Consider the following 27,160-nt stretch of genomic DNA (forward strand, 5'->3'; position numbering starts at 1 on the left):
GGGTCAATGATAGTAACATGCTTTGTAAAGTGCTTTGAGACCTACTGATGAAAGTGCTATATAAGCTAAGTATTTATTTTTTCACCAGCCTTACTGGCTTGGTATGGGGCTATTTGCCTCTGAATATTTGTTACTGAGTATCCTATAGAAAGATGGAGCCAGTAACTCCTAACTGCTGCATGGTTATTGTAGTGATAGTATCCTCCAAACACGAACATCCAGCTACGCACATGCACTGAAGCAGCCTAAAGAGGTGTGTTTGCTTTTTATATTTGTACCCATAAACAGAACAAACAGAACTGTATTTAGTCTAAAAAGGATGACGAGAAGTGAGTGAGGGAACAAATCAAATGTTTGTGCCTCATATGCATAGTTGTCTAAGCTAGAAACTTGTACCTCCTTTCCCTTGACACCTAAATGTGATTGCATTGAAATGGGTAAAAACTCAAAGTTGTTTCTATTCACTGAATTTTGTGAAATAAACTTAGCTACTGTATCTTTTGAGAGACTTGCCATATGTTTGTCTTTTCTAAGTGACACCCACAGACATACTATCTATCAAACAGATACATAAATAATTCTCTCCTGTTTTTTCTCAGTGGTGTTGAATGGTAAAGAAGTTAATCAACTATGAACAATTTGTCCCTCTTCACTAAATTGATATTAAAACCATCAAGAAACTGTATTAAAAGCATTTCACTTTCTATTCCGCCTTGGTTAACTGAGTTTGTGCTTAGGTAGCATTGAGCAGCCCCTTAGTTATGCTGATGAATAATAGTGGAAATATTGTCAATTATCAACAGCTCTTCAATTTTTCTGTAATCCCACACAATTCCTAATGATGTTAACAGTTGCCATGGTGAGCCTTCATCAGACAGTCTCAATATTTCATTAAATCACAAAACAGGAAGGCCAATATAGGAATTACATTTTTAATTAAAACTGAGATTTTTTTTTCAGCACTCTGTACAATTTAAAGAAGGAAAAGATGGTAGGGATATAGGAAGTCTCATTTCAGCATAACTGTTACCTGTATGTTTGTACCCCCTTCAATCTACATGCTAGAATGATCTACATCTTCAAACAGTATATGTGGAAACAGGAACCAGTGAACTGCAGAGCACCATTTGGAGTGGGGAGGGAGGAATAGATTTTATTGCACCCCTCCCCCGCATCCAGATTTGAGTGAGTGGTTTGGGCAGGGCTCCAGTGCCACTGAAGTTCAGCCCAGGGAAGAAGTGCTTGGACAATGGCCCGGGTAGCCTCCACACCAGACCTAATGGAGCAGCTCTGAAGGCAGTGCCTTCACCAGCAGCAGCAATCCCATACCAGGCCACCCTGACTTCTGCCCTGCTGCTGGTGGCGGTGCAGACTTCAGAGCTGGGCTCCCGGCCAGCAGCTGCCCCGCTCCAGCTGCCCAGCTCTGAAGGCAGTGCAGAAGTAAGGGTGGCAATACTACAAACCCCCTACAATAGCCTAGCGACCCCCTTTTGAGTCGGGCCCCCCCAGTTTGAGAAACAATGACTTAAAGGCTTTGCCATTTTTAAATACATATTCATGCTTTGTTACAACACGGGAAGTTTAAGATTTCAGTATCTGAAACCATGAAATTCAAATAACTTACCGCTTTGGGTAGCACTAAGAAAATATTGTCAGGAACAGAAAAGATCCCTTCATCCCTCAGCATTTCTGTGATCACATATCCTTGAATGCAGTATGTTTGTAGTTGGAGTTTTGTACTTAGGAGCAATGCTGCCTAGGGACTGTGTCGGCCTTTGAACCGTTAGAAAGTTCTGGGCCAACTTGCTCCATGCATATAGCTCCTTTTCTTTCTGCTCTTTGTCCCTCTTTCTTTTTCCGCCTCTTCCCTTACTTCACAAAGTGAAGATAAAAATAAACTATTGGAGTTTCTACACATCATGTTCTGGCCTATGTTTTAATCAAATTAATTCATTAATTTTAAAAGAAACCCATTTGGGGGAGGTCTCCATGCTTAGATACCAGGCTACTTTAGACACACCTGGGAGAGTTTGTTTTTGCAGTGGGCCTCATTGAGAGGACATTCATGAATGAAGAAAAAATAAATGGGGTAAGTATTTAGCTCTTGCTAAGTCTTCCCCACTTCCAATTGAGACCAGCCTTTATTTTTTTAGGTTTTGCAACAAGCATCTTTGCACTCCTCCCCACCCCCGCAATAATTCCCCTTGTGTGGGAGGGGAAAGAAAAATTAAATTTTTCTCCAAAGCCTCCCCATTATCCTCCTTGTAATGTCTCCTTAACACTTCTATCATGATGCCTGCAATACTCTGAACACTGGTTAGGCAGCTGGTGCGCAGTGGTCACTGCTTATTATAATAATCATGATTGGCTGTTAATTTGTATTTTTCTTATCTCATATCCACATGTTATTGCTCATTGTATACTTGGATGGTAAGCTCGTCTGGGTCAGAGACTCTCCTTTCATGAAATGAGTATGCATAGTGTAATGGGACCTGAATCCTGATTGGGGTGTCTAGATGCTACTGCAATACAAATAATAAAGTAGTCTAATCCCTGTAGGATGTTTTGGGGCCTGGGTGTGGAGAAAAACATAACTGGGTAAGAGATGAATTATTATAATGTGGTTGTTCTTCATGCAGAATATCTTGTATTTTACAGTTATTTTCATTCTGCATTCCAATCCCAACAGATTGTTTAAATGTAAGTTTCCGCAATAGACTATAATGGCTTTTAATGAGATGAACATCTATGTGATATGCATCTTTTTTTTAAATAGGGATTTATATGGTAGATGGGAATAGCTCCAAATCTCCATAAATATGTATTTAAACAATAGCCTCTAATAGCTCCAGAATAGCCATTAACGTCTATCTAATCAATAATATAGATCATTAAAAGTACTAACGTAAAGACAAATTTAAGAACTTGTAGAAGTCCATATGTTTCCATTTTTATGAACTATGTTTATTCTTTAATTGCATTTAATTTTTTTAAAGTGCTCTTGGTTTGGCTGGGAGATTTTTGCTGTGCTGTAACTAACTTGCAGCTGCCACTGGGGAATGCCTGTGAAAGATGCTGTACCTCAGAACAAGTTACTTGTTGGATCTGAATATTCTTTTTTTTTTTATACACTTCTATGGGGCAAGTCCTGCTCCCTCACTGGAGACTGTGCAGGGCTCTTGATGCAATGGAACCAGTGCAATTCTGGACATGTGCAAGATTTGGGGAGTCTGACTCTTGGGGAAGACAACTTTGGGAGTGTTCTGTCCCTAGGCATGCAGCCATATTGTGGGGGAGGAACAGAAAAACAAGATTGAAATGAAACCAGTGGATCTACCAACGCTTCTTCTCCATGGATCTTCCCAGTCAATAGTGTTTATGATGACAAGCCTATATTTTGTATGACTACAAGGATCACATCCTCCATCAAAGAAATACAGTAATCTCTTGGGTGGAATGCAAATCTGTTTAACAGTGTATAACTACTCCTTAAGGTAGTTTGACTTAAAGTAAAGAATACTGTAGCACAGTGGAGACTATAGGAGGAATTTAGGTAGGCAGAATGTGATAATACAAGTTGGAATTTGGCCAAGGCATTGAGGCTAATGCCCTATATCTCATACAAAGGGTACCATGGGATCTTTCACAACCACAAGTGGTCAAGTCCTCAGTATGACATCTCATCTGAAAGTAGGCAACTCCAGCAAGCCCAGTACCCTTGTAACACTGATTTGGAGCATTATCTCAGTTGTGTCCAGAAGAAAGAGATGTTAGGGGGCTTATTCCTTCACCCACATACTTCCCTGGTCCTCCTCACATGAACAGAGAGCAACAATACCCGAAGTCCAAAGGTGCAAACAATTTGATGTTTATTGGGGTGAACTTCCAGCAAGCATGATTCCAGTTTTCTTCCTTAGTGTCCCCCTTCCCAGCTCTGACACCACAGAACCTTACACCTGTGTCCCTGTTCCCACTCCTGCCCTCAGCCAAACATGATTCCAATTCTCCCCCCCCTCCCATTTCCCCCTCCACTCACTTCCTGATTGACTGTGGACTATATAGTAAAACTTGAGTTCTGCTTTGCTATACCTTAACCAATCATTTTCCTGAAATTTAACTAACCAATCCTAACATATTGTAACATGATTATAAACCAATTATATCCCACCACCTTAATTAGTTTATACCCAGCAAAATTAATTATACAGCAGACAGGAACAATCACAGAACCAGACAGAGATTAGCAAAGACAGACAAACAATAGCAAAGTGGGAAAAAATGACAAAACAATACGACAAAACAATGACAAAACAATACAGAAGTGAGGATTTCACATCCCAGCTATTGATAAGTGAGTTCTTGCCAGACAGGATGCTATCAAACTAAGTTTCCTTTTACATCTTCTAGGCACTTCCCTTTCTCTGGAGGCGATAGGCATTATCAGGACAGGATTGTATTCCTAACAGCCCAATAGCACCTTATTTCAAGGTGACTAGTTTGGAATGTGAGGATCTGACCATTCGCTTCCCAGCTTATGGCTACCTCGCCAAAGATCTTAGCCTAAGAACAGGGCCTCCAACTGTCACAGTAAGAGAAGGACCTTACACCGGCAGACAGTGATTTTGATTCTTTCTTTTATACCTCTATAACTAGCTAAGTGATAAGAATACACCTAAATTCTTAGAGTATAGGCCTTTACAGACAGGCCTGAATATCTATATCCTAACAAGAGCGCCACTTACTGAACTGCCAACACCAATTCAACAGCACTAACTTTCCCACCAAAATATTAACTTAGTTTTGCCTTGTTTAGTTTGTGAATTCTGACATGATCATAGCTCAAGGTGATACAGTTTCAGGCAATAACATTTTTTCGGAAAGCAAAGCAATCTATTTGGCAGCTGAGGGCTTTGAGCAGTGAAGATGTTTTGGGACATATATAACACTTGTAAATTGTTCGCTTCATCGCGTAACTGACCAAAATATAACTACATGGCATCCAATTTCTGATCATAAGATTGTTAAAATGTTTTCCCCTGATGCATTTATGTTTACATTTAAACAGAAACGTTACAGCTTTTGAGAATGCATGGGATCTTTAATTCAAAGCAGGTTTTGAAATACAGCTATACTGCCTCATAGGAGTTGTTGTTCAGTTGCCTTATGTCCCCATTTTGAACCATGGCCAGGGGCTCCCATGATGAACTGCCTCTTCTCTCCACAAGGAGACTCTCTGGCAGATCATTGGATGTGGAGTTCAACCAGAGAGTCCAGCCTATGGAGGAGAATGGGAGATTGAGTCAACAAAACTGCAACTCCCATGAAGTGTAGCAGCAGCATTTCCAAATTTAATATATTCCAGTTAAATTTTTTGCTTTCCCTGTGAAAAACCCAGTTTTGACCCATTTTAATTCTATGGTTGCCTTTTGCCTTTTGCATATTGGCAGCTTTAGTCTGTGAAACTGGAAGTCTTTTTAACAATACAGCTTGCTGTGAGGACTTAAACATCTGCCTCTGGCTTGATCCAAGTTAAATGGGACATTTCTTTAAAATATATATTTTAATAAACATAAATCCAATGACCCTGCAAGCTATGCCAGTGGGAGTTTTATCTCTTGGTACAGCCACGCAAGCTGGACAAATCAGAGAATAGGGACCGGTGAAAAGCAGTCCACAAGCATCCAGGTTGGGGATTGAGCTATCAGCTAACAACCGATCGTCGTTTTAAAAAGTTATCTCATAGAAACAGAAGAAGGTAGCCATTTTGGCAAACAACATGATTGAGAGAGCAGGGTCTTGTATGTACATGTGCAACACCTGTGGAAATGATTCAGAATAAACAGAAACCCAGGTCCTTATGTCTAACTTTATGCCTAGCATCTCCTATCAATAGACAAGCAAGAAATAGTATTCCTTTGGGAGGAGAAACAGCATGCTACGCCCGCGATGCTAAAACATGCTGTATATGCAGGACCGGCTCTAGGCACTAGCAAAGGAAGCACGTGCTTGGGGCGGCACATTCATAGGCGCCGACTTTACCCGGCGCCGGCGGGCGCTCATGCCCCTCGCCCCCAACTCCGTCCCTTCCACGCCCCCATTCCAACCCCTTTCCCAAATCCCCGGCCCCACCTCCTCCCTCCAGGTGTGCCGCATTTCCCCTCCTCCCTCCCAGGCTTCGCGTGGCAAGCCCGGGAGGGAGTGGGGAGAAGCGGAGCGGTGGTGCGCTCAGGGGAGGAGGCGGAGCAGAGGTGAGCTGGGGAGGGGGGTCACAGGGAGGGCTGCAGGAAGTAACCCTCGGGGGGGGGGGAGAGAAACCGCTCCCCACCCCAGCTCACCTCCGTTTCACCTCCGCCTCCTCCCCCAAGCACACCACTGCTCCACTTTTCCGCCTCCCTCCCAGGCTTGCCGTGCGAAACAGCTGTTTCACGGCAAGCCTGGGAGGGAGGCAGGAGAAGCGGAGCAGTGGTGGTGTGCTCAGTGGAGGAGGCGGAGGCAGAACAGAGGTGAGCTGGGGAGGGGGGAGCTGCCGGTGGGTTCAGAGCACCCACAGAGTCGGTGCCTATGGGCACGTTTCCAGGGGCGGCATTCCAGCCAAAAAGGGGGGGGGGGGAACCAAAATTGTTTTTGCTTGGGGGGGCAAAAAACCGAGAGCTGGTCCTGTGTATATGTCAGCAGGTTCCTCTGCATGAATAATCACTGAGTATAGTTAACAGTGCTGGATTTTAAAATGATTTGATGTACCTTTCAAATAGAAGTTATTGTGTATCAGAGAGTCTAAATAAATAATCTGTGCCTTTCTTATTTCTCTGCATCCAGGTGGTAGGTAGTGTCCTTTCTCATGGCTGGTGTTCTGCTGAGTAATTGCCCTTTTGCTTTGGCTGTGTGTGCTAGGTTTTGGTTTTGGGTGGATTGTTTTGTTTCGTAAGCATGATCTGGTTGTTTCCCTTTTTACTGTGGTAACATCAAATTTGTCGTGTGTGTGTGAACTATGTAGATTAAAAATTAAACAGCTACTTTGATACATTGTTGATCTACCAGTAGAACGCTGAGGCCTGCCTGCTCAATCTGGTGTATAGATAGGAAATTCTATCTTCATGTCTTATGCGGATAGTCTGACATCTGAAATCATTAATCTTTAATTTGTAGTAATCCATTAAGTGTGTCTTTTTTTTTTTTAGAACAAATTCTTAGGGTTGCCAGGTGTCTGGTTTTTGACCAGAAAGTCTGGTTGAAAAGGGTACCTGGCAGTGGTCAGCATTGCTGACGGGACACTAAAAATCTGGTTTCTGCGATCAGCTCCCAGCTGAGAGGGCAGAAAGACCAGCACCTGCTAATGGAGAGCCTCAGTGGCAGCTACAGGGGGCCTCTCGCTGCCCGTGGAGGTGGCTCTGGCTGAGGAGGGGGCAAGCCAGGGGCTGGGGAAGGGGAGCACCTGCAGGTTCGCACTGATGCTGCAAGCAGAGTGGGTGAGGTGAAGGCAAGCTCCAAGCACACTGGAGAGGCCATGGGAAGTAAGAGGGCAGCCCGCTACCAGCAGGGCGCAGATGTCTGGAGAGGGCCATTTGGAGAGCAGCCCCTGGTCCCACTCCACTAGGGTTACCAATTTTGGTTGGACGTATTCCTAGAGGTTTCATCACATGACATATTTAATTAAAGATTAATCTTTAATTCCTAGAGACTCTAGCACAATCCTGGAGGGTTGGCAACTCTACTCTCTGCTCGCCCCCCACTGTCCACAAAATGGCTCGGGCTCCGCATGGGGCTGCTTTCCCTAAAGGGCTGGGTTTTGACTCCCGGCTTCATGCATGGTGCAATCACCATGCAGGTAGGAGCCCGGCTGCCCCTGGGCGCCACTCCCTGGGAACTCGGGAGCCCGCTCGCTCCAGGTGGCTGAAGTTGGCAGGCTCTGCCGCTTTGCAGACCACCCACCCTAGCTGCAGTCAAGGAAGCATGGTAGCCGGGGCCCCAAGAGCTCCTCGCCATGGGGTGTGGAGGAACCAGGAGTGGAGGATCATTAAACCCCTCGGGAGAAGCGGAACCAATATTTCCATGTAAGTTTTCTTGAGCCAGCCACGGCGAGCGGGTTGTGACTACAAACAATGGAAAGTTCCCAAGATGGAAGTGAGCAGCCCTCTGCCCCCAGCTTCACAGTCCCAGATGGATAGGGGATGCCTGAGCATGTTTAGGACTGTCCCGTGCCTTGGTGTTGGAGGTCTATGGGAGCAGGGAGTCAGGACTCCTGGGTTCTCTCCCTGGCTCTGGGAGGGGAGTGGGGCCTAATGGGTTAGAGCAGGGAGGGGCTGGAACTAAGGGCTCCAGAGCTCTATTCCTAGCTCAGAGAGGAAAATGGTGTTTTGTGGTTAGAGAAGTGGGGGGACTGCGAACCAGGACTCCTGGGTTTATCCCTGGCTCTTGTCTCTGGGAGGGAAGTGGGGGCTAGTGGGTTAGAGCGGGGAGGTGGGGAACGGCTGGAAGTCAGGACTCTTGAGTTCTACTCCCAGCTCCTCCACAGACTTGTTGTGTGACTTGTGTGAGTGGCTTATGAAGAGAGCCTCCCCCAACCCCCAACAGGTAACTGGTGGGATGGGGAGAGTGCGATGCTTCCCGGGGTGGGGTGGAACCTTGAGGGAGTGGGTGGAGCAGGTTGGCAGGACCTCAGGGGCAGGGGGTGTCCAGTTTTCAGAAATTGGAAAGCTGGCAACCCTATTTCTACATGGTCCATTATCTTGGATGTTTCAGTTTGGTAAATGGAGGTATAATGACTTTTGCTATCTATTTCTTAAAATAAGATCTGGTAATACAATTCATGAATTTATAAAGCTTAGAATTAGCACGTCGGACATAATTTTTTTTTTTTTGGTCTCCTATTGTGACCTGGCTGCTGCTGTTGCCTGACTAAACCTCTTCCTTGCTTGGTGTGTTGTTTTTCCTCCTCCAGAGGTATGAGAGTAACTCTGTGACATGGTCTCCAGATTGTCTTGCCACCTTCCTCCTCCATCAGTGGACAGATTGAAACAGGCCATGTCTACTCACATCAAGGCAGAGTGGCTCTGATTTTGTTTCAGCTTGTCATATGGCTTCACTGATAGAGGGTGCAGCCGATGAAAATAATTCTGTCTGCTTAGTTACGAAGGGAAGGTTCTTGAATGATCAGTTAAAAGATGATAAAACTCATTCAGGATTTAATGTTTACTATCATAGTTGCTGCAGGGAGGTCTTCTCTTCTGTCAGTCTTTTTTAATACTTGTGCCATTCATCGAGCTTGGTACATGAGTGCACATGAGTCTTCTGTTATATATGGTGCAAATCAGCACTACTGGTATAAAACTAATGTAAGTAGAGAATCCCAGGATTTGGAATAAACCATCTACATAAATATTATGTATGCATATTCTCTCCACCAAAAATATGTATATCTATACTGTGCTATGTCCACATATATACCATCCTGCATATTGAATGCAGACCAAAAGTAGCTGCTTGTGAGTTTCAACCAGACATTATATAAACAAAACTTATAAAATTATAGGGAAATATTTGGATCCAAATATTATGGAAAATTGCTGAGATGATATGCAGAAATAATAAATGAAATCCCATATTTTTCCTGTGATTTACTTACACGGTGTTTGTAAACAAATTGTATGTGGTGGGAATCTAGTTAGAGCTCTACAAAATCCATTAAATGTTTAAAATTCATTCTGAAATAAATGGACTCTTCATGAAATACTGCTTTTCCATTTTCTTCTTTCCTATCTCCCTGTGTGCAATTTTTGGAAAAGCCTGGTTGGAAGGGGCATGTTATATTGACTTGAATATTTTATATTGCCCTGCATGTAAGTAGGGACACATCTTATGTATTCCTCCCCAAATTAACTGCTGTTTGGTCATTTCCATTCTCTTCTCCATTCCCCACTATTACTATATCTTTCTCAAGTTTCTCCCATTTCATTATCTTTTCATTTTGCCGTTATCAGAAGCTCTTTGTTTCCTTCCTTGCTAGAAAGTGGAAATTAGATGGCTCATGAGATTGGTATATTATAATGGGATATAGAGACTTTCACCTCTAGGTAACCAATTCAAATTTTATACAGCTAAATTCTGGAACAATCACAGCACAAGGTAGAGGCTATCTGTGGACTCTGTAAAATGTCCTTAGTCTCAATGGACTGGGAAAATGTCCAAATCACTAAAACCATCACAACAATTGGCCCCTTTTGAGTAGCCTCAAGCAGAGAGATCAAAGACTGCATGTTCATGGTGATAAAAATATTCCATCTTTCATAGAGGTGGTCCCTTTGGATCAGAATTGAGGCACAGAGGTGGTGTAATGAGAGAAGACTGAATTGCATTTTATCTGTCTATTTGATATGTATTTTGTTGAGAGAGACTTTTTCGTCTTTAGCAGTACCAATATGGCACCTTTCATGAGCAGTAATTTCACACTGATTATTCAAAATGCTAGGAAAACATTGTTGCTATATTTATGCACAGTGCAATTTTCAATAAAATCTGCCTGCTATATAATTTAACAAGATATTCACAACTAAAGCTAGGTGGAAAATGGAATTTTTTTCCCCATGAGAATTTTCCTAGGAGAAGTCCCCCATTGGAAAATATCCTATTGATAAATAATTGTTTTCCCACAGGAAAATTAAAAGAAATTTGTGTGTGGAGCAACCTGCTTTTCCCCATTTTCTTACCATTTTCCAAGTAGCAGAAGTGTGAAAAGTTGTGGTGGGGTTCTACGTTGCAAGTAACTTTTCGAGAGCGTGAAATGCTGAGACAGTTGAAGTGAGAAACTCACTTTTTTAAAAAAAGAAAAGGAGGACTTGTGGCACCTTAGAGACTAACAAATTTATTTGAGCATGAGTTACAGCTCACTTCATCGGATGCATTCAGTGAAAAATACAGTGGAGAGATTGATATACACAGAGAACATGAAACAATGGGTGTTACCATACACACTGTAAGGAGAGTGATCAGGTAAGGTGAGCTATTACCAGCAGGAGAGCGGGGAAAAAAAAATCTTCTGTAGTGATAATCAAGGTGGGCCATTTCCAGCAGTTGACAAGAACGTTTGAGAAATAGCGGAGGGTGGGGCGGGAGAGATAAACATGGGGAAATAGTTTTACTTTGTGTAATGATCCATCCACTCCCAGTCTGTATTCAAGCCTAAGGTAATTATATCCAGTTTGCAAATTAATTCCAATTCAGCAGTCTCTCATTGGAGTCTATTTTTGAAGTTTTTTTGTTGAAGAATTGCCACTTTTAGGCCTGTAATGGAGTGACCAGAGAGATTGAAGTGTTCTCCGACTGGTTTTTGAATGTTATAATTCTTGATGTCTGATTTGTGTCCATTTATTCTTTTACGTAGAGACTGTCCAGTTTGGCCAATGTATATGGCTGAGGGACATTGCTGGCACATGATGGCATATATCACATTGGCAGATTTCCTATTTGATATCAGTTTTGTTTTTTTAATTTTTTTTAATTCTGCAGTTTTTGACCCACCTGTCTGGATTGGAAAGGTGCTCAGGGTACCAAATAAAATATCACTACTGTCTAAATCTTCCAGATGAAGGCTTTTTCTTCTACAGTAATTGTGGTTTTTGCTTCAGCCCTGGATAGCTTTAGATATGTAAGTGTATAAAGGATCAGGACCTTAGTGCAGATATCTGGGGACACTACAAATATTTTACAATATACAGCACACATTTCACTGCAATCTATTTGGAATGCCTTGTTGTTTGGATATCTTCAATGAAGGTTTATGTTTGGGAGCAGGTCTAAGGTTTATCCATCCCTAATGTGGGCAGTGGTGGCTCTCAGTTCCCAGATTAGTTCAGATTTTCTGCTCCGGGGAAAAAAAAATCCTTGGCAGGTGTTAACGTTTTGGACCAGTCCAAATTTTTCAATTGTTCCCCTGTTTTTCCTTCAGTTTCCTGTTTAATGTCCTAAAAATGAAGCTTGGGAACTCTGTGCCTTATATCGGGCAGAAACGTTCTAGTGTCTTGATCAGGTTTCCAGTACAAAGATACAGCATATATACAGATATTGCATAAAAAGTATATTGTAGTGTGCTGTTAGACACTGCTTAAAACTGTATTGACTCCCCTCCCTCATCCCCTGCCCCCCACCCTACCCCACCCCCCCAAAAAAGATGGACTCTTCTGAATAGCTGTAGGAGATCTGAATTTTTGTCTGCAGGAAGAATTATCAAACAAAGCACTGATAGTTAAGCTTTTAATAATGTAATATGGTAATTTTGGGCTTGTGTTTTATTAGAATTCAGTTGCCCCCAGTTTTGGCTCTACGTTCCACAGGGCTGGTCCAGCTGGTCTCCTTCAGATGCTAGGGCTCTGATTCATCAAAGCACTTTAACACATGCTTAGCTGGAAAAGACATGAATAGACCCATTGACTTCAAGGCTGAACTGGGGCCTAATCCGTCAGGTACTGCACTGTACTTCTCCGAGATGGCTGGCACCCAAGGAATTCAGAATGCAGGCTTTGGAAAGACCCTTTTTCTAATATGAAAGAAAGCTGAGCTTTCCTATAGATAAAGGTGCTGATGCAAAGGGTGGGATTTTCAAAAATTCCTAGAGTTCTAATTTCCTTAACTCTAACTGATTTTCAATGAAAGGTGGGTACCTTACTGTGCTTTTGAATATGACTCATTATTACCTGCATTATAGTAGTGCCTGCAAGCCCAGTCAAAATAAGTGGGCCCTGGTGATAGGCCTTGTACAAACACACAGTAGGTGACAGTCCCTGCTTCCAAGAACTTACCATCAAATTTAAGGCCTGGTCTACACTTAAAAATTAAATCAACCTAGCTACATCTCTTGGAGCTGTGAGTGCATAGTTAGATTGACATAACCCCGGTGTAGATGCAGCTAGGTCAACAGAAGAGTTCTTTCATCAGCTTAACTACCTCTTCTTGAAGAGGTGGATTACCTACGCTGATGGCAAAACCCCTCCCATCAACGTAGGAAGCGTCTATATTATGGTATTACAGTGGCACAGCTGCAGCTGTGATAGTGTAGACATGCCAAAAGACAAGATGCAAAGTGGTAACAAGTAACTGGGGGTGGGGAGGAAGGGTAGAAAGAGAATTAGAGTAACAGTTGTGGGAGCATGGGGTAACAGACTTGCTGTGTGCACACCTTGATGGTGTTGAGACGTTTCAAACTGAATAAGAATTAAATAAACAAATATCAGTAATACCTGAACACTGGTGGCATAAAGTCAATTGAGCACATCCAAAGAGGATGATTACGTCCACACGCAGTTGAAGTAGAATGATCCTGGTTATTTGTCCGTGGACCCAGGCAGTGTGAGTTATGGGTAGCAGTCTTTATTTCTTCTCTTTGAGCCTATGCATATAGCGATAACAGCAAAATCTGAACTGAAGAGAGTACTGAACTAGAACACTGTGCCAATGCAACTAGAGAGCAGAAACCTGGCTTCTCTGGCATGTGCCATGGCCTAGAAGTTGAAAGCAGCAGGTTGCTGGAAAAGAAGCATGTAAAGACAGACCATACAAATTATGAGAAGCAGCAGGGGGTGGGAGGGGCAGGGGGAACCACTATGCTGTGAGTAAATTAGGGTTCCTTGGACTTGGATCTGAAAATGCTGTAATAAGGCAGTTTGTTCAGGACCATTCTCCTTAACTGTCTTGGTGACCTTAGAGAAGAGGCTAGTTATCATAGACTATCCGGGTTGGAAGGGACCTCAGGAGGTCATCTAGTCCAACCCCCTGCTCAAAGCAGGACCAATCCCCAATTTTTGCCCCACATCCCTAAATGGCCCCCTCAAGGATTGAACTCACAACCCTGGGTTTAGCAGGCCAATGCTCAAACCACTAACAGTCATGATCAGGCAACCTTACATGAAAACATGTAGGGCTCTATCTTTTATCTGACCGCACACTATTAACAAGCATGTGTAAGCCTTGGCTCATTAGGGCTGTGAACAATACTAATTAGCAGTACTACTCATCATACATGGAATGACTGTATTTAGAATTGATTATTTATCAGATGTGTACTTATCTTGCACTATTCCACACAATCAGTGATGTTTCTCAGTGGTTAATATGAAAAAATCCACACAAACAAATGTAATTAGTTGCCGGTGTTGTGAATAAAGGAAGAGATTAAGTACACTCTGCTTAACCATTCAGTTATGCTCCATCAGCTGGCTAATCACTTCTCCAGTCAAGTGCATAGCTTGCTTCGTGGCTCCTTCCTAGATACATGTTTCTTGTCAGTTTTTGGCATGGGATTTCTTTTTCATAGAGTCCATGAAGAATGTGATTCCTGGGTTACAGACAGCTCTGCTGCCATGCAATATGTCTCTAGGGGCACTTGCAACTGTCACCGTGTCTGTGACTTAACATATATAAAAACACAGGAATCGTTGATTTGGAAGAATTTCTCACCTGCTGATTTGTAGGATGGCCATCTGTCTGATGCATCCCTGGTGTAAAAGTTAGTTATATGTGAGTAGTGCCAGAATGTCAGATACATTTCAAGCTCCAGAGCTACACTCCTTAATACACCTGTTCTTAGTGTTCCTCCAGCATCTGCTGCTACTTATGCTGCCTCTTTCTGCTCTTATAAGGCAGTATGTTCTACTGGAGTGAGCATAGGACCTGAATTCATGAGTTCTAGTCCCAGCATTGCTGCTAACTTGCTGTGTAACTTTGGTCCAGGCACTTGAGACTTAAAAATCGGAGTCTAAGTCACTTTGGAAAATGAGGCTTGGAACCCTAAGTCAGTAGGGCATTGCAAGGCTGAGTGGAACACCACCTAAGTCTTTATGGGTTCCTCAAGTTTTGGGTGCCCAATTGGAGACACATTACAGGTGCCTGATTTTTAGAAAGTACTGACCACCTGCTTTCTGAAAATCAGGCATCTCAAGTTGGGCACCCAGAACTTGAGGTACCCAAAATCATAAGTCACTTAAAACCCCCCTCACCCCCCAAAAAAAACCTTAAAAATCGTTGAAACCCTTTGAAGAAATCTTCAGTAGCTCTAGGGTATGCTTACTTGCACAGTGAGACAGCAGCTACCATCTCGTATCCAATGACATCGATTATGTCAGTGTTACTCCACACATATCCGGGGCCTTCAGCATAACCAGATTCAAAAGGAGGAGGAGGTGGTAACTGCGTTGCCCTAAGTGGCACCTTCTCCAGATACTCCTTTTATCTGCAGGGAATACAGTGACTTGACAGTTACCCGAAGGATCAGGACGTGATCCATTTTGAGCTAATGTTGGATTACATATACCTGTCATACTGAACCAGAGCATGTGCATAGATACCTTTTCATTTAGGAACTCCTCTGCCCACTACTTGGGGCATTTTCTAAGCAATAAACCAGAAATATTTAATAAACTCGATGATGACTGATACACCCACCCACCATGCTTATTCACTAGTCTGAGTGTTTCTGAGTTTGTTTTGGTGAGTGTAACTGGGGGGGGCGGGGGACAACAGAAATAGTTATTCATGCACTGAAGTCCTGTGTGGCTAGCTTAGTTCAATGTCTTCCATATCTCCTGCATAAGGATAAGTGCTTGATCTTCTGAAATGTTCTGGAAGATAATGGAAACAGTATAGGGACCATAGGTAGTATTTCCTACCTTTTCCTTGTTCCATTCCACCCTTTGTAACTCCATCCCCCACATCACACATGCCTGCTTTGTCTGAAGACCTGTTCAGTAGCTCTTGCACAGTGGGACCCAGCATGCTGCCCTTTGCTTCTATGCTGGAATGGCAAACTGGATTAACTGAGTTCAATTTCCTGTGGATATGTAGAACCCCCTGCAACTACTGGGGCAATGTCACCAAACAACTTTTCCTTCCAAAATATTTCTTCTAGTTTCTCTGATATGTGGATAATTTACTATCTTTTAAACATCACAATGTATCTTTTCAGCATGGTATATGGGGATTTATTTTAGTGACAAGGTGAATTAGGGATCCAAGTTCTCACTCATTCTGCTGTAAATCTTCTCCGTGTTGGCAGGACCTAGGTGTTTGGCAAAATGTGTAATGATCTCTTTGTGGCACAGCCTTTCTGTATATTTATGACAGTTCTTGCAGACTTTCCTGAGGAGCTGTGATCATCATGTGTGTACATTTGACTTCTGAGTTGTGGAAAGACAGGTGTCAAAGGTATAAATAACAGGAGAAGAAAGGATTGGGTAGCATGCAAGACTTTAAAACAAATTTGAAGGAAAGAATAATTAAAGACTATGGAGGTAAACAGAAAAGGGGATAAAATGCAACATGTATTTATCAAAGGTAGATCTTCCTAGACTAACCTATTTTGATAACTGACTTGTCTTAAAAAAAAAAAAAGAGAGAGAGAGAGAGAAAAAGAAAAGAAAAAAAGGGAAATTTAGTAGATTAAATCTATCTGGACTTCAGTGAAGGATTTGACATGGTACCATATGGGAAATTATTAGTTAGTATAAGAATTGAAAGGTGGGTAAGGAAGTGACTGAAGGGGAGATGTCAGTGGGTGGTGCTGAAAAGAGAACTTTCACCCCAGAGTGAGTTCACTAATGGAGTTCCTAAAAGATCTTTCCTGGGACCAATCTTATTTAATATTTTCATTAATGACCTTGGGACAAAAAGTAGGAGTGTGCTAATGAAATCTGCTGATGACCAACTTGGGAGGTATCAGTACAGAGGAGTATCAGAGTTTTTTACAGGAAGACTTGGATGGCTGGAGTAGTAAGTGCCCAGTACAGAGTGCCAGGGCCATGCATGTAGGGACTAAAAAGTACTTCTGCTATCAGCTGGGGTTCATCAGTTGGAAATGACAGAGGAGGAGAGAGACTGGGTGTAAGGTGGATCACAGGATGAATGAGCCACTAACATGATGTGGCTGTGAAAAAAAGACTGGATCAGGCAATGGACATGGGTTGCAAAACCCAGTGAATTGAGAGAGACTGGGGACAGGTGTGTGTACCTGGTAGTGTGGGACTCTTCTGAGGGCCTGAAACACTATTTGGCTCTATTAGGAGTCCTAGGACTGTATTAGGCAAAGTACTTACAGTGGAGATAGGGAAGTATTAATGCATTGTACAAGGCAATGACAAGACTTCATCTGGAATACTGTGCACCGTTCTGGTCACCCATGTTCAAGAAAGATGATTCAAACTGGAACAGATGCAGAGAAGAGCTACTAGGATGATTAGAGGTAAGGAGGAGAAGAAACTAAAAACTTGGCTTGTTTAGCCTAGCGAAAAAATAGGTTGACATGGGATATGATTGTTCTCCATTAATACATTGAGAAGTAAATCCCAGGGAGGTAAAAAAGCTATTTAAGATAAAGGACAACGTTGGCACAAGAACAAATGGATGGATATACATTGGCCATTAACAAATCCAGGCTCGAAACTAGAAGATTTCTAACCGTCAGAGGAGTGAGGTTCTGAAACAGCTTCCCCATAGGATTAGTGGAGGCAAACAACCTAACTCATTTTAAGATGGAGTTTGATAAATGTATGTATGGGTTTATATGCTGGAGTTGCCTACTATGGACACAATGACCCAGAAGCTCCCTTCCAATTCTGTGGTTCTGTTTTAGCTGTTTTCATCCCTGGAGATTGAGCCAGATATTGTGATATGGAGCCTAGTGATTTTGATCAAATAAAAGAATTAAAGAGTAAAGGAATTTAATAATTGCTTGGGCTGAGATCTGCAAGACTGACTAGGGAATTTTGTGTGTTCGTGCATGCACGCGTCCTTCCTTTGACGTTACTGGTTGTGGTAAATGGTACCTTTTTTGCTTTTATAAAGATGAGACTGGAGTAGGGACTCACTCTTTATAGTATGGGTCCATCTTGAGTGGAGCTTCTGGGAGGAACAAACCACCTCTCATGCTGCATTTTATTCTCTCACAGGATCAAAAGTCCTAGAATCATAGAATCATAGAATCATAGAATATCAGGGTTGGAAGGGACCCCAGAAGGTCATCTAGTCCAACCCCCTGCTCAAAGCAGGACCAATTCCCAGTTAAATCATCCCAGCCAGGGCTTTGTCAAGCCTGACCTTAAAAACCTCTAAGGAAGGAGATTCTACCACCTCCCTAGGTAACGCATTCCAGTGTTTCACCACCCTCTTAGTGAAAAAGTTTTTCCTAATATCCAATCTAAACCTCCCCCACTGCAACTTGAGACCATTACTCCTCGTTCTGTCATCTGCTACCATTGAGAACAGTCTAGAGCCATCCTCTTTGGAACCCCCTTTCAGGTAGTTGAAAGCAGCTATCAAATCCCCCCTCATTCTTCTCTTCTGCAGGCTAAACAATCCCAGCTCCCTCAGCCTCTCCTCATAACTCATGTGTTCCAGTCCCCTAATCATTTTTGTTGCCCTTCGCTGGACTCTCTCCAATTTATCCACATCCTTCTTGAAGTGTGGGGCCCAAAACTGGACACAGTACTCCAGATGAGGCCTCACCAATGTCGAATAGAGGGGAACGATCACGTCCCTCGATCTGCTCGCTATGCCCCTACTTATACATCCCAAAATGCCATTGGCCTTCTTGGCAACAAGGGCACACTGCTGACTCATATCCAGCTTCTCGTCCACTGTCACCCCTAGGTCCTTTTCTGCAGAACTGCTGCCTAGCCATTCGGTCCCTAGTCTGTAGCTGTGCATTGGGTTCTTCCGTCCTAAGTGCAGGACCCTGCACTTATCCTTATTGAACCTCATCAGATTCCTTTTGGCCCAATCCTCCAATTTGTCTAGGTCCTTCTGTATCCTATCCCTCCCCTCCAGCGTATCTACCACTCCTCCCAGTTTAGTATCATCCGCAAATTTGCTGAGAGTGCAATCCACACCATCCTCCAGATCATTTATGAAGATATTGAATAAAACCGGCCCCAGGACCGACCCCTGGGGCACTCCACTTGATACCGGCTGCCAACTAGACATGGAGCCATTGATCACTACCCGTTGAGCCCGACAATTTAGCCAGCTTTCTACCCACCTTATAGTGCATTCATCCAGCCCATACTTCCTTAACTTGCTGACAAGAATACTATGGGAGACCGTGTCAAAAGCTTTGCTAAAGTCAAGAAACAATACATCCACTGCTTTCCCTTCATCCACAGAACCAGTAATCTCATCATAAAAGGCGATTAGATTAGTCAGGCATGACCTTCCCTTGGTGAATCCATGCTGGCTGTTCCTGATCACTTTCCTCTCATGCAAGTGCTTCAGGATTGATTCTTTGAGGACCTGCTCCATGATTTTTCCAGGGACTGAGGTGAGGCTGACTGGCCTGTAGTTCCCAGGATCTTCCTTCTTCCCTTTTTTAAAGATTGGCGCTACATTAGCCTTTTTCCAGTCATCCGGGACTTCCCCGGTTCGCCACGAGTTTTCAAAGATAATGGCCAGTGGCTCTGCAATCACAGAGCCTCTTAGGGCTAAAGAAGTTTCTCAGAGCTCAACTGGTTTTTCCCTCTGGGGATCTGAGAACTGGCTAACATGGGCATTCTGCACAAGACAAACAAATGATGAAGTAATGAAATATAGTAAGGATTCAAGTGAAAGCTATTATATAGCTCATCGATGTACCTAAATATTATCTAGTGTAAAGAAACCGGTACTCCTCCTGCAATGTTTTTTTATATATATATATATATATATATATATACACACACACATATAGGTGAAACTGGGAGGCACTTGAAATTATTGGTTTCAGAGTAGCAGTGGTGTTAGTCTGTATCCGCAAAAAGAACAGGAGTACTTATGGCACCTTAGAGACTAACAAATTTATTAGAGCATAAGCTTTCATGGGCTACAAACCACTTCAACGGATGCACTGAATGGAACATATAATAAGAAGATATATATATATATATATATACATACAGATAAGTTGGAAGTTGCCATACAAACTGTGAGAGGCGAATTTAGTTAAGATGAGCTATTATCGGCAGGAGAAAAAAAAATTTGTAGTGATAATCAAGATGACCCATTTAGACAGTTGACAAGAAGGTGTGAGGATACTTAACTTAGGGAAATAGATTCAATATGTGTAATGACCCAGCCACTCCCAGTTTCTATTCAAACCCAAGTTAATTGTATCTAGTTTGCATATTAATTCAAGCTCAGCAGTTTCTCATTGGAGTCTGTTTTTGAAGCTTTTCTGTTGCAAAATTGCCACCCTTAAATCTTTTACTGAGTAGCCAGAGAGGTTGAAGTGTTCTCCTAACGGTTTTTGAATATTATGATTCCTGATGTCAGATGTGTATCCATTTATTCTTTTGCATAGAGACTGTCCAGTTTGGCCAATGTACATGGCAGAGGGGCATTGCTGGCACATGATGGCATATATCACATTGATAGATGTGCAGGTGAATGAGCCCCTGATGGCATGGCTAATGTGATTAGTCCTATGATGGTGTCACTTGAATAAATATATGGACAGAGTTGTCATCGGGCTTTGTTGCAAGGATAGGTTCCTGGGTTAGTGTTTTTGTTGTATGGTGTGTGGTTGCTGGAGAGTATTTGCTTCAGGTTTGGGCAGCTCTCTGTAAGCGAGGACTGGTCTGTCTCCCAAGATCTGTGAAAGTGAGGGATAATTTTTCAGGATAGGTTGTAAATCTTTGATGATGCACTGGAGAGGTTTTAGTTGGGGGCTAAAGGTGACCGCTAGTGGCATTCTGATATTTTTTTTGTTGGGCCTGTCCTAGTAGGTGACTTCTGGGTACTCTTCTGGCTCTGTCAATCTGTTTCTTCACTTCCGCAGGTGGGTACTGTGGTTGTAAGAATGCTTGCTAGAGATCTTGTAGGTGTTTGTCTCTGTCTGAGGGATTGGAGCAAATGTGGTTGTATCTTAGAGCTTGGCTGTAAACAATGGATCATGTGGTGTGGTCTGGGTGAAAGCTGGAGGCATGTAGGTAAGTATAGCGGTCAGTAGGTTTCCGGTATAGGGTGGTGGTGTTTATGTGACCATCGCTTATTAGCACAACCTCTTGCACCTATGCCTAATGCAAGAGGTCTAGCTTAGACATCAGAGGGAAGTAGACTATCCCAGTAGCTGGGCATATGCACACATATGGACATAATGAACTCGGTGGCAATATTCCAGAACAGGGATAGTGAAATCACTTGCCTCTTCAAGTTTTCTTTCTGGCAGTAAAAGGGAGGGTGTCTGTTGCCTGCTATATCAACTTTCAAAAATAATATGCATACTCGATCATATAATAGTATTGCAGTTTTTGGCCCTGAGAACCAAAATACCGCATGCAAATAACCATACAAATGAATTCTCCACCCTCTTGTGTTTCTTTAGTAAAGGTGTCTGGCGAAACAGCCAAAACCAATTTAGAAAGAAATGGTTGGCTCAGTACAGAAGCTTGCTCCATATACTTCAGCTCACAGCTTCTGAATATGTGATGAGAACAAGGCTCATAAATATTGTATGATCATGTTTAATGCATTTAATCTTGCAAAATGTAAACAATATTGTATACATTTTGACTTGCAGCTTAGGTTTACATTTGATTTTTAAGACTGGAACAAGGAAATAGGAACATTTCTACTGTATTTCAGCCATACTGACAGAGATGGGAATGTGTTGCACTACTATTAAGATTAAAGATAAATGAAATTGAATGGAGAAAGGCAGGGGAAAGCATGTTGTATTGATGGATTCTGGGCAGATCATAAACGTGTAAAGTATACCTAGGGGACAAAAATGCCCTCTTTATTAGAATGCTGTTCATAGAATCATAGGAATGCAGGGCTGGAGGGGACATCAAGAGGTCATCCCAGTGCTATGAAGCCCTTTATAATCATTCTGTCAGGAAATTGTGTGCCTAAAAGTATTGCTACTCTGGAATGGAATGTTGGACCATCATTGAGTGGACACCATTTTGGAAAAGAGTTCTTTAAGGTTAAGTAAGCAAATGAATGCATTTCAGCAACAGAAAATTGAGTTGACACACACAATATGTCTTCTCTTAAGAATCTACTTTACTCATGATGTATGTTTGTTTTATGTTCTATAGGACAGTTTTCCAGCTCGGTTTGGAGGAATTCATTTTGTCAATCAACCATGGTATATCCATGCCCTCTACACAGTTATACGGCCCTTTTTAAAAGAGAAGACGCGGAAAAGGGTATTCTGTTTGTTTTTTATATTGTTAAACAATTATAGTCTGCAGATGTATCCTAGTGTATTGTAAATAGACATGCTCAAAATCTCCAATTGGTATTTGTGTAATGTATTTCAATATAGCTCTTAAAGATTTCTGTTATGAAGGGCTTCTCTCCTGCCTCCAAAAAAAAAAGATTTAAAAAACGACTTCTGGGTTTTTTTTTTAAATACGTAGTGCAATATTCTTCCCTGATGCAACTGCATTGACATCAGTGGAGTTACTCCAAATATACGACTGCCGCCAAATGCACATACTGTATAAAATGTTCAGTATAAATGCCTATGGAAAGGGATTTGTGTATGTGCATACCACACTAACTTCTGAGATGTAGTTTTAATTTGCCTCATGTACATCATTTGTAATTAAATCAGAGTTAGATTGTCTGGTTTCACCCATATAGCTGTCCTGATCTGTGGGGAGCTTGCTTCTGAAGTTGAGCTATGGAGTGGGGGCAGGGTGTTTGAAGGCCAGAAGAGGGTTGGGGGACAAATAGGGGTGTGCAGTCAATGGGGTTCTTTTTTCCTGTGTGGAAGTAGGCTCTCTTGGGGTATCCTTACACAATTACGACCATATCCTGAAAAATCTTTTCCAACCCTCCTCTTCTGGACTTCAAACAACCCCCCAGCCAACTGGGCTCATCAGAAGCAAGCTCCCTACAGATAACAGAATGCCAACTGAGTGTAGTACTTTGCACTTGTCCTTCTTGAAGCGGAATCAGACCCTGCCATAACAGATACAAAACCTACAGACGTATTTCCACTGCTGTGATGACCAATACCCCCCACAACACATTTTTCAAGATCCATGGGTCCTACACATGCCTATCACATGTGGTGTACCTCATCCAGTGCATCAAATATCCCAACAGCAATTATGTCAGTGAAACCAGACAATCACTATACTCTGAAATGAACTCACATAGGATGTTTTTGTCTCATCGTTTTTCTATCACACATGGACAAACACCTTTCACAAAGCGATAACTTCACATCTGACCTATCAGTCCTTGTCCTCAAACGGAACCTGCACAACTCCTTCAAAATATGAACCTGGGACCTGAAATTCTTAGAAAGTCAGAGCTGTAGAACTGGAAAGGACCTTGATAGGTCATTGAGTTCAATTCCTTGGACTTAAGTAAGATTAAGTAGTATTCTAGATCATCCCTGACAGGAGTTTGTCTAACCTGTTGTTTAAAAACCTCCAGTGACGGAGATTCCATAACCTGCCCAGGTAACCTGTTCCAGCAGTTAACTACCCTTACGGTTAGGAAGTTTTTCCTAATGTCTAACCTAAATCTCTTGCTGCAACTTGAGTCCATTACTTCTTGTCGTGTCCTTGGTGGTTAAGTAGAACAATTTATCACCCTCCTGTTTATAACAACCTTTTACTCACTTGAAGATGGTTATCATATCGCGCCCCCCGCCCCAGTCTTCTCTTTTCCAGACTGAACAAACCAATTTTTTTTCAATCTTTCCTTGTAAGTCGTGTTTTCTAGACCCTTTAATCATTTTTAACGCTTTCCTCTGGACTTTCTCCAATTTGTCCACATTTGTTCTGAAGTGCAACATCCAGAACTGGACACAATACTCCACCTGATTCCTGATCAGTACTGAATAGACTGGAAGAATTACTTGTTTCTTGCTTACAACACCCCTGCTAATACATCCCAGAATGTTGGTCACTTTTTTTCAACAGTATTACATTTTTGACTTATCTTTATTTTGTTATCCACTATAACCCCACTGATCCTTTTCTGCAGTACTCCTTCCTGGGCAGTCATTTCCCATCTTGTATTTGTGTAACTGATTATTCCTTCCTGAGTATAGTACTTTGCACTTGTCCTTCTTGAATTTCATCGTATTTAATTCAGACCCTTTCTCCAGTTTGTCAAGATCACTTTGAATTCTAATCCTGTCCTCCAAAGCCCTTGAAATCTTCCCAGCTCGGTATCATCCACAGACTTTATAAGTGTACTTTCTCTGCCATTATCCAGGTCACTTATGAAGATATTAAATAGAACCAGATCCAGGACCTCCAGGGATCTCTCTGTGGGACCCCACTCAACATGCCTTTCCAGTTTGACTGTGAGCCATTGATAACTGCTCTCTGAGTACACTTTTCCAACCAGTTTTGCACCCACCTTATAGTAGGTTCATCTAGGCTATATTTCCCTAGTTTATTTGAGAAGTTAATGTGAGACAATATCAGAAGCCTTACTAAAGTTGAGATATCAGGTCTACTGCTCCCCCCGCCCCCATCCACAAGCCTTATTACTCTGTCAGAGAAGGAAACTGGGTTGGTTTGACATGATTTGTTTTTGACAAATCCATATAGACTGTTACTTATCACCTTATTATCTTTTAGGTGCTTCACAATTGTTTTGATTATTTGGTCCATTATCTTGCCTGGTGCTGAAGTTAAATTGACTGGTCTCTAATTCCCTGTGTTCTTTTATTTCCGTTTTCCAGCCCTCTGGGGATCACTCCCATCCTCCACAAGTTCTCAAAGATAATCGCTAATAGCTCTGAGATCTCTTCAGCCAGTGCTATTCTACGATGTATTTACTCAGGCTCTGCTGACTTCAAGACACCTAACTTGTCTAAATAATTCTTAACATGTGTTTAGACTCAGATCCTACCCCATTTATACTGATGTTCACTGTTAGTCATCAGATAACTGTTAATCTTGTTGGTGAAAACTAAAACAAAAAAGGCACTCAACACTTCAGCCATTGATATATTACCTATTATTTTCTTTCCCTGCTCATTAAGTAATGGGCCTACCCTGTCCTTGGTCTTCCTCTTACTTCTAATGTATTTGTAAAATGTTCTCTTATTACTCTCTTTGTATCTAGGTAGTTTAATCTCATTTTATGCCTTGAGCTTTCTAATTTTCTCCCTACATGTTTGTGTTGGCTTTTTTTTATATATTCACTCTTCATAAATTGACCTATTTTCTAGTTTTTGTATGACTTTTTGAGTTGCAGGTATTCTAAGATCTCCTGGTTAAGGCAATGTGGTCTCTTACCATACTTCCCATCTTTCCTGTGCATGAGGGTAGTTTCTTCCTGTGCCTTTAATAGTGTATCTTTAAAAAAAAAACAGAAAACTCTCTTGAATAACTGTTTCCCTTGACTTGCTTCCCATGGGACCTTACCTACTAATTCTTGGAGTTTTTTCCCTCCTACAATTCCTTAGAAACATGAACACTTCATTTCATGATAACTTTCGCCCAAGCTGCTTTCCACCCTCAAATTCTCAACCAGTTCCTCCCTATTTTTCAGAATCAAAGGTAGAACAGCCCTCTCCCCAGTCACTTTTTCCACCTTCTTCAATAAAAGTTGTTCCCAGTGTGTTCTGAGAACTTGTGAATAATTTTGTGCTCCTGCAGTATTATTTTCCTAACACATGCCTGGGTAGTTGAAGTCCCCCATCACCACCAAGTCCTGTGCTTTGGATGTGTGGGGTTTTTGTTTTTTAAAAAGCTTCATCAACATCTTCCCGGTTAGGTGGTCTACACTGGTTCTCCGCCAGTGGTCCATGGTCCCCAGCAGGTTTCCTGGGATAGGCCTAGTTAGGAGGTCTATGGCACTGGCTCTCAACCTAGGGGTCTGTGGCCCCCAGCAGGTTTCAGGGGTTGGCCAGAATAAACTGGACTTCAGCCCCGGACGGGGGCACTTGGGCTCGGCTTCAGCCGCAGGTACAGGGCTTGGGAAGGGAGCACCACCTCCACCCCCTGACTCACCTCAGCAAGCCACCCAGCCTGCCTGGTTTGGGGGTGCAAAACCAAAAATTGCAGAGTCAGTGCAGAAGAGAGCTCTTCCCCTGTTATTGGAAGGGATTGCCTCACAGTCATTGACAATGCAAGGAGGCAGCAGCTCTCCAAGGAGACACATCACTGCTCTGCCCTGCTACATCAGCACTTGTAATTGTGACACGCACACACACCCCCATCTCCCAGATGTGTCACCTCTGGTTGGGGAGCTGCAGGTTTGAGTCTTTAGATTTAGGGGGTACCTGGGTAAAGAAGGGTTGAGAACCACTGCCCTAAACCACTTTTGTTTCTGATAGAACTCAGAGAATGTTTGAAGGCTAGTTGGTAAACGTCAATATTAATTTCTTATGGAATTACAACACTTAAAGAAAAAATATGTATTGGATTGTGTCTTCTCATTTTTTGTGTGCTTGTCTTCTTAGGCACTTGATCTTGCAAACTCTTTAAGTGGAACTGTTCATATGCTTAAAGTGATTCACCTGTGTATTTGTAGGCTCATAGACACAAAATGATAGCTCAAGGCAGGGATTCTGTCTGCCTCTGTTGGTACATCACCTAGCCCAATGGGACCCCAGTATAAACATTTATTTCCAGTTATAATCATTATATTATTTTGAGCTGTGTTGATTTGTGTCACTTCTTTGGCTTTATCCTCATATGTACAGATATTTCTGCATGGTAATAATCTCAACAGTCTGCATCAGCTAATTCATCCTGAGATCCTACCTTCTGAGTTTGGAGGGATGCTGCCACCCTATGACATGGGCACGTGGGCGAGAACTCTGCTAGACCATGAGTATGATGATGACAGTGAATACAGTGTGGATTCCTACAGCACTCCTGCAAAAGAACTAGAAAAAGATCTCTCTCCCAAATCCATGAAGAGGTTTGTTAAATCAGCTTCTGGTGGTGTTAACACTTCCCAAATTCCTTATAATAGTTGTTCTTGATGCCACAGATAATTTCCCCCAAACAATTTATAACCTGGGAAATCATTTGAAAGAAGTCTGCTACACTGATTTTCATAATAATCATAATCGGTGTAATTTCTACAGTAGGTGTACATGGCACTTTATAGATAAGAAACGAAGGTCCCTCACCAGGTTGCTTACAATAGGTTAGACTACATAAGGACCAAGTAGTGGGGAGAAAAAGAGAGAACAGAAAGTGCCAAATCTCTTGGTATG

The 27,160-nt window shown here is 42.3% G+C and overlaps 1 protein-coding gene across 2 annotated transcripts in view; it reads left to right on the top strand.

Moving 5' to 3' along the window:
* CLVS2 (clavesin 2) overlaps window positions 1-27,160 on the top strand; it is a 56,176-nt gene that overhangs the window by 23,319 nt on the left and 5,697 nt on the right. For both annotated transcript variants that reach the window (XM_084623929.1, XM_084623928.1), the window contains 2 exons: window positions 22,050-22,160; window positions 26,639-26,859. In XM_084623929.1, the coding sequence (XP_084480055.1) occupies window positions 22,050-22,160; window positions 26,639-26,859 (332 nt within the window). The remainder of the gene's footprint in view (window positions 1-22,049; window positions 22,161-26,638; window positions 26,860-27,160) is intronic.

Source organism: Lepidochelys olivacea (genome assembly GCF_965140295.1).
Source record: "Lepidochelys olivacea isolate rLepOli2 genome assembly, chromosome: 3".
NCBI classification, from domain to species: Eukaryota; Metazoa; Chordata; order Testudines; family Cheloniidae; genus Lepidochelys; species Lepidochelys olivacea.